Source organism: Rhinopithecus bieti, unplaced genomic scaffold (assembly GCF_001698545.2).
Source record: "Rhinopithecus bieti isolate Rb0 unplaced genomic scaffold, ASM169854v2 scaffold_38120, whole genome shotgun sequence".
NCBI lineage: Eukaryota > Metazoa > Chordata > Mammalia > Primates > Cercopithecidae > Rhinopithecus > Rhinopithecus bieti.
The window spans coordinates 14765-25179 of NW_016815665.1; the positions used below are offsets into that span (position 1 = coordinate 14765).

The 10415-nt window shown below is 47.3% G+C and overlaps 1 protein-coding gene across 1 annotated transcript; it reads right to left on the reverse strand.

The window, feature by feature from the left end:
• Positions 1-494: 494 nt before the first annotated feature.
• Positions 495-9161, reverse strand: LOC108516194 (intelectin-2-like). The gene is given in 9 exon segments (XM_017853531.1): positions 495-626; positions 815-918; positions 1995-2115; positions 2503-2661; positions 2993-3240; positions 4569-4679; positions 6288-6349; positions 6633-6763; positions 8971-9161. Coding segments are annotated over 7 exon segments (816 nt in total). The 5' UTR covers positions 6346-6349; positions 6633-6763; positions 8971-9161; the 3' UTR covers positions 495-611.
• Positions 9162-10415: the final 1254 nt, after the last annotated feature.

A 10415-nucleotide genomic window follows, 5' to 3' on the forward strand; every position in this document is an offset into this window, starting at 1 on the left:
CCGGCTAGCTTTTTGTATTTTTTAGTAGAGACGGGGTTTCACCGTGTTAGCCAGGATGGTCTCGAACTCCTGACCTCGTGATTCGCCCGTCTCGGCCTCCCAAAGTGCTGGGATTACAGGCTTGAGCCACCGCGCCCGGCCAAGGAGGTTCATCTTAAAGAAAACATGAAAAGTACTAACCATAAATGAAAATTTTGATAAACTGAATTCCATTAAAATAAATTATACTCAGCCAGGCGTGGTGGCTCCCACCTGTAATCCCAGTACTTTGGGAGGCCAAGGCAGGTGGATCACCTGAGGTTGGAAGTTTGAAACCAGACTGACCAACGTGGAAAAACCTGTCTCTACTAAAAATACAAAAAAAAATTAGCCAGTCATGGTGCTGCATGCCTACAATCCCAGCTACTCAGGAGGCTGAAGCAGGAGAAACACTTGAACCCAGGAGGCAGAGTTGCGGTGAGCAGAGATCGCGCCATTGCACTCCAGCCCAGGCAACAAGAGTGAAACTCCGTCTCAAAAAAATAAATAAAATAAATAAGATTTTAAAAATAAATAAATTATACTCAACTTCTGGCATCTACTACTCCAAACTTTGTATCACTTCATTTTTATTAAAAATATGGACTCTGCAAAGAAAAAAAAAGAAATAAAAAATAAATTATATTCATAAGACATCATCAAGAGAGTAATGAGAGTAAAGAGAATAATGAGAGTAAGCAAGTAACCACAGAGACACAGAATGATACACCCCACACAGGGGCACACACGTGCATACCCATGCACACACGGGCCATTGATCTCCCCAAAAACTCACATGCTCAGTGTTACAGCCAGTAACTCTTATCCCAGCACAAAGGGCTTTGGCTGCTCTCTCATTATTAAACACCCAGAACTGGACGAATCCTGCAACAAATTCCCCTGAAAAAGAAGAGGTGAAGAAGGAGCCAAGCATTCACAGGAGGAACTAGAAGCAGCATCCCATTGGCCAGTCCAGGAATTCCCTAAGCCAAAAGCTGAGGCTACAGCCAAACACCCCAGGCTGTAGGGGTGCAGCCCAGCACCTCTATGGCCGCTTGTGCATGTCAGTCCTAAACTTGTCCCCAAGGGAACTTCTTTTCATCTGGGGCAAGAGGACAAAGGCTGGGTCTCACAAAAGGACCCTTGTCTGCCTACAGCTTATAGGAGAAGACAGACTCCACAGAAAGATCACTAAAAAGATCCGAGAAGGCCCAGCAGGAATAAGCAATGATCAGATGTGGCTGCCTGTTGCTGTTTACACACTTCTCATCCAATTACCATGGGTTAGTTTCCCTGGCCATCACCTGCTTTCATCGAAATATCAAAGGCAAACAGTGATGTCTTTGATTTTTTTCATCCACAACTTAACTTCTGTGGTCTTATTATACTGAAAACTGTCTTTTTTAAGATAATTAATAGTTATCCTTCATAACAAAAGTAAATCTCTCTCACCACTCTGCTAGTGGTTCTTTCCTGTGAACTCAGTGTGCACCTTATCTTTTTTGTTTTTTTTGGTTTTTGTTTTTTGTTTTTTGTTTTTTGTTTTGAGATTGGGTTTCACTCTTGTTGCACAGGCTGGAGTGCCGTGGTGTAATCTCAGCTCACCGCAACCTCCTCCTCCCAGGTTCAAGCGATTCTCCTGCCTCAGCCACCCGAGGAGCTGGGATTACAGGCATGCACCACCATGCCCAGCTAATGTTTTGTATGCACCTTTTCTTAACTATTATAAGAGGCCACACAGGTGGTGTTGAAGAAGCTGGGATTACGTCCTGTGAAATGGGGATAATAGCAATTCTAACTTCATAGTTTTCTCGTGATAATTAAATGACACAAAATCATGTTAAGTTCCAAGACAAGAGTCTGGTGCATTTTAAGTGCTCAGTAAATACTAGTAATTATGAATTGTTCTTATTTGCCACCATTCTCCAAGAGTGCAAGAAAATATTTATGACCAGACTTAGGGAGAAAATACTCACGTTGACCATATGGTGAGTAACAAGATGCAGTCTTCTTAGCATCACCAAAGTCATAGACCACAGGTATGGCTGGGCCATTGTCATTCCAACATTTCCCTCATCCGTATTTCACTGGGTATTTCTGCAAAGACCCAGAAAAGAGGTTTTGTGAGGACAGTAGAGATGCTGCCACAGTGCAGGGAGAGGAGGAGTTTCAAGTTAACTGCCATTAACCAAAACCAATCATAATAATAGTGATTCCTTTTCCCCATAGCTGTGTCTCCCCAACAGCCCCAAACCTCTTGTCCCTGTCTCTTTCTCCCTATGCTCTCCTGCCCCACAGGCCTCTTCATTGCCTGGCTTAGAGTTTCTAAGAGGCCAGACATGAGTTCACAGTGAACCAAAGGAAGGAGAAACAGCCAAACACTCGGTAGTGATGTGGAACCACAGGACAGAGCTGCCCCCTACCCTAGACACTTGGCTCTCTGTTCACCAAAGAAAGTGCCCCCCAGCCAGCAGCCCCGTGTACCTGGTAGAGGCCAAACAGATGATGTCCCAGTCTCTGGAAAAAGCCAGTGTTGGTGCGGTATCTCAGCAGGGCACTGTTTCTCCAATGCTGCATGGGGGACTTGTTGGGCACATGCCAGATGCTCAGGTCCTTGGCCTGGATGTTGTAGTAGCGGGGGTTCTGGAAAGCAACAGACACTGAGCCTGATTGGACCAGGAGGCAGAAGGTCCACACATGCAGCCTCAAGTGGGCTGAGAGCTCTGGGATCCAGTAAGCAGATGGTTAGCCACGCTCAGATACCCTACTCCCAGATACTCATGATCCCATCACCACTCAGGGCCCTAACAACCTTGTTGGGAGGAAGTTGTGATTCAAGGCATCTATTTCTCTCTTATTCTTCAGCCCTTCCCCACATCCCCACCTTCCACCCCTCCCTACTGCAGGCTTGTGGCCAGCCACACTGCACTCCTCACCCTCACCCTCACCCTAGTGGGTGGGAAGTGGCACCAACCTTGTAGTCATTGCTCGTGGCTGCCTCTGCAGACCCAAAGGTGTTGTAGTTGGCCCAGTTGCCGTCCCCCTCTGGGTAGTCTGCTTTGTTGCCCTGCTGACTGGACCAGCAATCGCCCACCATGCACTTCCCATGCATGTCATTCTCATGCACGCTGGCCACCAGGGTCCAGCCACCACCCCCAGAGGTCTTGTCACAGAAGGTCTGGTAGACAACACCATTCTTGGTGCAGAGAAAATACAGGTCATCTGTAGAGAGAACCAGCCCAGAGCCTCCCTGTCTGAGAGCTCAGGGTTCATCTCAGCCCTGTGAACAGAAAAGCCCTAGGAAGTCAAAAGTACACTCAGAAGACTGCAACACATACTTGCTGGAAGATGATGCTCCGCGCGTCTTGTGTTCTGGTCACCTATGAGCAGAGGCACTGACTGCCTTGGCTTCATACTATCTTTTCAAAGAGTTTGTAGAGCAAATAGCCTTAGAAGAGACAGAGATGGTATCTCCCTCTCAACAGTGCCACCCTGTGGCCAGGAGAGGCCAGAAATCAGCACAGAGACACATCTGAGTCTATAGCAGGATGGGGCCTCTGTACAGCTCAGAGCAAAGGTTGTGCCCATTTCATAAGATTCAGCTTCCCTAAGCTCAGAGTTCCCCTTCTGTTCCCAAGCTTGCAGGAGACTGGCTCCACTGTGGCATCCCGGTGACCTTGCACATTTGCACATAGGCCACATAGGGACAGCTGACCTAAGCCTTGGCAGAAAGCCTGTGGTCTTCCTGAAACATGGAAAGATGGGAAGCTTGTGAGGACCTGCAATGAGGTCACTTCTCACCCCGCTCCCTATCTTTCGTGGAGGCTGTCATGAGACAGCTGTCATGACTGTGTCATCACCTCTTGGGTTCTGAAGAGGTATGAGGTTTTTCGCCTCACTTGCCCCCACCCCATAGGGTACACAGGCCATGAAACGGCTATGGCAGCATGGACTGGCTCCTCAGCCACTGCCCGTGTTGCGTTGTCACCCGCCCTCTTTTCTGTGCCGTCTTGTGGGACAAGGGATGGGAAAAGCTGACACTTTTGCCAATTTTGAACTTGCTATCTATGTGAGTAATAAACTCTCTGGCTCTAAAAAGGGCTCGTTGTTTCCTTGCCAGCCACATTTGTCAGCCAGCTTGACAAACCCACTACTTGGGCAGATGTCACCTGGCCCAGTACAAGAAAATGCTGATGCTCTGGCTGCTGCTATTTCTGTGATTAATAAAGTTCTTTGTCTCTGGCTCGGGAGTTTCAGGTTTTCTGCCAGCATCTATAAACCCCGGGCAAGTAGGGGCAAATCAGACTCATCACAGTTCTTGCCACCACTGTAAGCATAACCAGGAACACTGCATTCTCCCTGTGTTCAGAAGACTTTGTGACTGGAATGGGACACAGAAGCCTCAAAATTCCCACTAGAAACCTCCTTGCGTGGGAGCTGGGGCCAGAATAGTCTCCATGTGGATATGTCCCTCCTGATTTCCATAACTGGGCTCTGTTGAGCTAAAAAGTGGCTTTAAAGAGAGAATGGTGAGTTGGTTCATTACTCACCACCTGCACTATGGCAGCATTCCTTGACTTCTTTGCAGCTTCTAGTCAGGGAAGAAAAGGAGGAGGCACAGGTTTGGAACTCCCTCAAGAGCATCTCAAGAGAAGAGGCCGCTGTTGGAAGATGTGAGAATGATTCTCATTAAAAGTCTGACCACTGAGGCCATCTTTCCTGGCCAACCTCTGCCCCTGCATCACTCTGCTCTGAAGTCCCAGGAGGTCAGGGATTCTCTATGCTAAGATGGTCTGATCCAACAGCTGGTATAGGTTAAACACCTGGAATCTTCCACTCAACTAACTTTAATTAAATACCTACTGTGTGAACTACCTAGATGCCGGACAAAGACAATTTGACACATTTCTTTAAGAGACTACATTCTACAGGGAAGGAGCACATGGAAAGGGACCCAACTGAGATGGGAGGGCAAACCCACCTACGGGGGTGAGGCCTGGGAACTTACTGGGGAAGGGACCAGCTGTAACTCAGAGCAGGCTGATTTTGATGGAAGAATGGGAGCTGGCTACAGGACAGGAAGAAAAGGGGAGAGTACACCCAGGAAGAGAAGAAAGCACATGAGATGGCCTGAAGCAATAGCAGAGCCCAGCCCAGCCCAGCCTGCTGAAAACTATAGGTCAGTCTCTTACTGCGGCTGGAACACATGTTGTAATACAAAGAGGTTTGGAAACCAAAGCTGAAAAATTAACAGAGGCCAGTGGTGGAAGGGCTGTGTATATTAGTCTAAAAGCCTAAAAATTATTCCAAAAGCCTGGCAGAGTAGGAAAAAGTGTAAAATTACAGGACTTAGGCCAGGCACGGTGGCTCATGCCTGTAATCGCAGCACTTTGGGAGGCCAAGGAGGGCGAATCACAAGATCAGGAGTTCAAGACCAGCCTGGCCAATATGGTGAAACCCTGTCTCTACTAAAAATACAAAAATTAGCTGGGTGTGGTGGTGCACACCTGTAATCCCAGCTACTGGGGAGGCTGAGACAGGAGAATCGCTTGAACCCAGGAGGCGGAGGTTGCAGTGAGCCAGTATTGTGCCACTGCACTCCAGCCTGGGTAACAGAGCAAGACTCCGTCTCAAAAAAAAAAAAATTACAGGACTCAAGTTAAAACCCAGACAACCCCTGATGACAGTGCCTCCTTGAGCAGACACTTAACATCTCTGATCCTTTTTCTTCACCTTTAAGATGTCATTAATAACTTCTTTATACTCATGGAGATCAAATGAGATGCATATGTAAATGATGGATTGAAATAAACAATAAACTCAGTATCAATGAAAAAATATCACTAGTGTGCCTACTGGAAGAATAGAATTGTGAGGATGGCAACCAGAGGAGGGCGTACCCTGGGCACAGCACTGATCACCCAGCTCCCTCTGGAGATCCCAAGGCCAAGGCCACAAGAGCAGCCAAGCAGGGACACAGTTTACTGTCTCACCTCATGAACCCCTCACAGTCACAGAAGAAGAGAATCAAGCCCCAGGACACACCCGAGCTAACATCCTGACTGCTTCAGACCAGACCCCAGGAGAGGCCAGAAATCAGCACCCAGTCCACACCTCAAGTTGGCTGCCTATCCTGGGTTCCGTGCCTCTCCAGGACTTCCCCCCTGGCCCTTGACTTCAGACCCCTGCCCAGCTCTACTCCCTCCAGGGCCCTGCAAAGCAGAGGGGAGCCCAGGGAACTGCAGCTCCTACTGTCAGGAGTGATTTACCTGCACTGCACCTGCTGGTGGCCACAGAGAAGAATAACAGGAAGCAGAGTCTGGTCATTGTCCTGTAAGGAAAAACAAGACGCACAAGGTCACTGCTTGGCCCCTCCTTTGTCATCCTCTCATTCTTACTCCCTGACATTTCTGAGTCAGGAAACCTCACATGGAAAATGATGGGCTTATGAGCATTCTAGAACCTCCTGGAATATCCCCCATGGCTGTCCAGCACTACAAATACCCCAGAGGCCACGGGCTCATTTCCCTGAAACTCTCAGTCTCTAAAACTGAGACCAGACCTGAGCTGGCATCATTGCTCCCACATACATGGATCAAAAACACTTTTCTCACCAGCATAGACAGCTCCCTCCTTCCTTCCTCACAGATGCCAGGAGCTGAAAGTTCCCTTCTGGTGGACACTCAGAGCTCCCCTGCAGAGGATCCTGATGTGGGGTGAAGTGCTGGTCCCTTTATGTGGAGAGCTGTGGAGAGTCCAAAAGCCTGGCAGACTGGCACCCAAGCCCTGCCCAGCCCAGCCCTGATCAGCCTAGACTGCCGGCCCCTCCCTCTGATTCCCTTCCCTCTGAGGGTACCTGAGCCTGGGCCCCTGGAAATGAGAAAGGATGTGTGACTGGCTGGAGGAGCAAGGAGCTGTGTTCCTGGCCACACAGGTAACTGTCACCATCTGAGGAGGGGCGTCCTGCTTTGCCAGGGCAGGCCATACAATGTAGCAGTATCTAATCAGATTTGTGGATAGGTCACAATCCTCCCCTGAGTTCTTCCTCTCCCACCTCCCCCAGATGCCCTGGCCCCCTAGACACAGCTCTGTCAAGAAATCATCCTTTTAGACTGAGGTGACACTTCATGAAAAATAAATTAATTAAGAATAATAATTGGCTGGGCACAGTGGCTCACGCCTATAATCATAGCACTTTGGAAGGCTGAGGTGGGCAGGTTACCTGAGGTCAGGAGTTCAAGAGCAGCCAACATGATGCAACCCCGTCTCTACTAAAAATACAAAAATTTAGCCAGGTGCATGCTGTAATCCCAGCTACTCTGGAGGCTGAAACAGGAGAACTGCTTGAACCTGGGAGGCGGAGGTTGCAGTGAGCCAAGATCACGCCACTGCACTCCAGCCTAGGCAACAGAGCAACACTTCGTCTCAATAATAATAATAATAATAATAATAATAATTAATAAATAGAGGAAAAGAAGACATCATCCTTCCAATCTTTCCTCCAGTTTCTCTATGAAGCCTTCCCTGACACCTCCACCCCCAGACAAAGCTGATGGCTCCCTCCTTTATCCCATTACTATACATTGTCCAAACACTAATTATTGCATGTATCCTGCTGTAATTTTATTGTTTTATTAACTCTGTTTTGAAACAATTTAAAATTTATTAAATGTTGCAAAAATAACAATGGTATAAAACCACACATATGCCCTTCACCTAGATTCAACTATTGTTAATATTTCACCCCATTTGCTTTATCATTCATGCTCTCTCTCTCTCTCTCTCTCTTTTTATATATATATATATACACCCACACCCACACAAAATTTTTTCGGAACCATTTGAGGGTAAGTTACATACATCATGGGCCTTTATTTTTAAATAAGTGTTTATGGGTTTTGTTTTGTTTTGTTTCATTTTTTGAGACGGAGTCTCGCTCTGTCACCCAGGCTGGAGTGCAATGGCATGGTCTCAGCTCACTGCAACCTCTGCCTCCTGGGTTCAAGTGATTCTCCTGCCTCAGCCTCCCGAGTAACTGGGATTACAGGCACCCGCCACTGCACCCGGCTAATTTTTGTATTTTTAGTAGAGACAGGGTTTTGCCATCTTGGCTAGGCTGGTCTTGGACTCAAGACCTCGTGATCCACCCACCTCAGCCTCCCAAGTGCTGGGATTACAGGTGTGAGCCACCGTGCCCAGCTAAGTATGTGATTTCTAATAATAGGAATATGTCATGTATAACCACAGTACAATTATCAACATCATATTATTAAAAACTCTTTTTTTGGACTGGAAGGGGTGGTGCATGCCTGTAATCCCAGCACTTTGGGAGGCCAAGGCGGGTGGATCATCTGAGGTCGAAAGTTTGAGACCAGCCTGACCAACATAGAGAAACCCCATCTCTACTGAAAATACAAAATTAGTCGGGCATGGTGGCGCATGCCTGTAATCCCAGCTACTCAGGAAGGCTGAGGCAGGAGAATTGCCTGAATCCAGGAGCCGGAGGTTGCAGTGAGCCAAGCTCACACCATTGCACTCCAGTCTGGGCCACAAGGGTGAAACTCCATCTCAAAAAAAAAAAAAAAAAAACTCTTTTCTGTAGAAACGAGGTCTCCCCGTGTTGCCCAGGCTACTCCTGAACTCCTGACCTCAAAGGATCCTCCTGCCTCAGCCTGCCCAAGTGCTGGGATTATGGGTGTGAACCACTGAGCCAGCCTGTTAACTCTTTTTAATGTAACTGATACTTCCCTAGGGTACATTAACCCAGGGGTCATGGTGAGTTAGCATTAATGAGACAGAAATTTCTCTGGCTTTCATGCCCTCCCATTTTAAGGAGACTTCTGGTCCCCTTTTAAGTCCATAATCGCAAGGGGCGTCTTGTGTGTGCTAACAAACATTTCTGCATTCCACACATACTCCCAGCCCACCCTGACTCCTTTCAGCGCTACCTACTGCTGAGACCACAGCTGACCGCCAACCGTATGATTTGGCATCCCTGTTCCTCTGATGCTGAATCTGGTGTCGGGACAAGTTGCTGGTGTTTAAGGCACTGTTTCCGCTCACTTCCAGGCCTCCAGCACATCTTCTTGCTATTCAAGGCATGAAAAGTATTTTTCAGTGTCTCTTGCAGTCTCTCTCTCTTGGACTCAGACAGGAATCTAAGGACATGAGGATAGAGGACAAACCTGGAAGAAATCATACTACTCTGATGGACCTTTGTCTCTGAATGCTAAGATACTATTATTGGAAAGATTTTGTAAGCTCCTTCTCATGAAACTTTTGAATTTTTTTATTTGAGTACTTATATAGGTATTTGCTTAATACCTGTCTTGTGGGGAAAAGAAAGATCAGACTGTTACTGTGTCTATACAGAAAGAAGTAGACATAAGAGACTCCATTTTATTCTGTATTTGAGATGCTGTTAATCTGTGCCCCTACCCCTAACCTTCTCCTTGCAAGAGACATGTGCTGTGGTGACTCAAGGTTTAAAGGATTTTGGGCTGTGCAGGGTGTTCTTTGTTAAGTGCCTGAAGGCAGCTTGCTGGTTAAAAGTCATCATCATTCTCTTAATCTCAAGTACCCAGGGATACTCACACTGCCAAAGGTCGCAGGGACCTCTGCCTAGGAAAGCTAGGTATTGTCCAAGGTTTCTCCCCATGTGATAGTCTGAAATATGGCCTCGTGGGAAGAGAAAGACCTGATCATCCCCCAGCCTGACACCCGTGAAGGGTCTGTGCTGAGGAGGACTAGTACAAGAGGAAAGAAGGCCTCTTGGCGGTTGTTGGCAGTTGAGATAGAGAAAAGCATCTGTCTCCTGCCTGTCCCTGGGTAATGGAACATCTCAATATAAAACCTGATTGTATGTTCTGTTTACTGAGAAAGGAGAAAACCGCCTTAGGGCGAAAGGCGGGACTTGCTAGCGCAATGCTGCTCTTTATGCACTGAAAAGGTTTATGGAGGTGTTTACANAGATGTTTAAATATGCATATCAAGGCACAGCACTTTTCCTTAAACTTATTCATGTCACAGAGATCTTTATTCATATGTCTTACTGCTGACCTTCTCCCTACAATGATCCTATTATCCTGCCACTTCCTTTTCTTTAAGATGGTAAAGATAATTATCAATAAATACCAAGGGAACTCAGAGACCGGTGCTGGCGTGGGTCCTCTGTATGCTGAGCACCGGTCCCCTGGGCCCGCTTTTTTTTTCTCTATACTTTGTCTCTGTGTCTCATTTCTTTTCTCAAGTCTCTCGTTTCACCTAACGAGAAACACCCACAGGTGTGGAGGGGTAGGCCACCCCTTCACTGTCTCCTTTATAAAGACAGAGTCTATGTCTGTGGTTGTCCACCAGATGTCCAGGCCTATGCACAATTTCTGGCACACAGTGGGCCT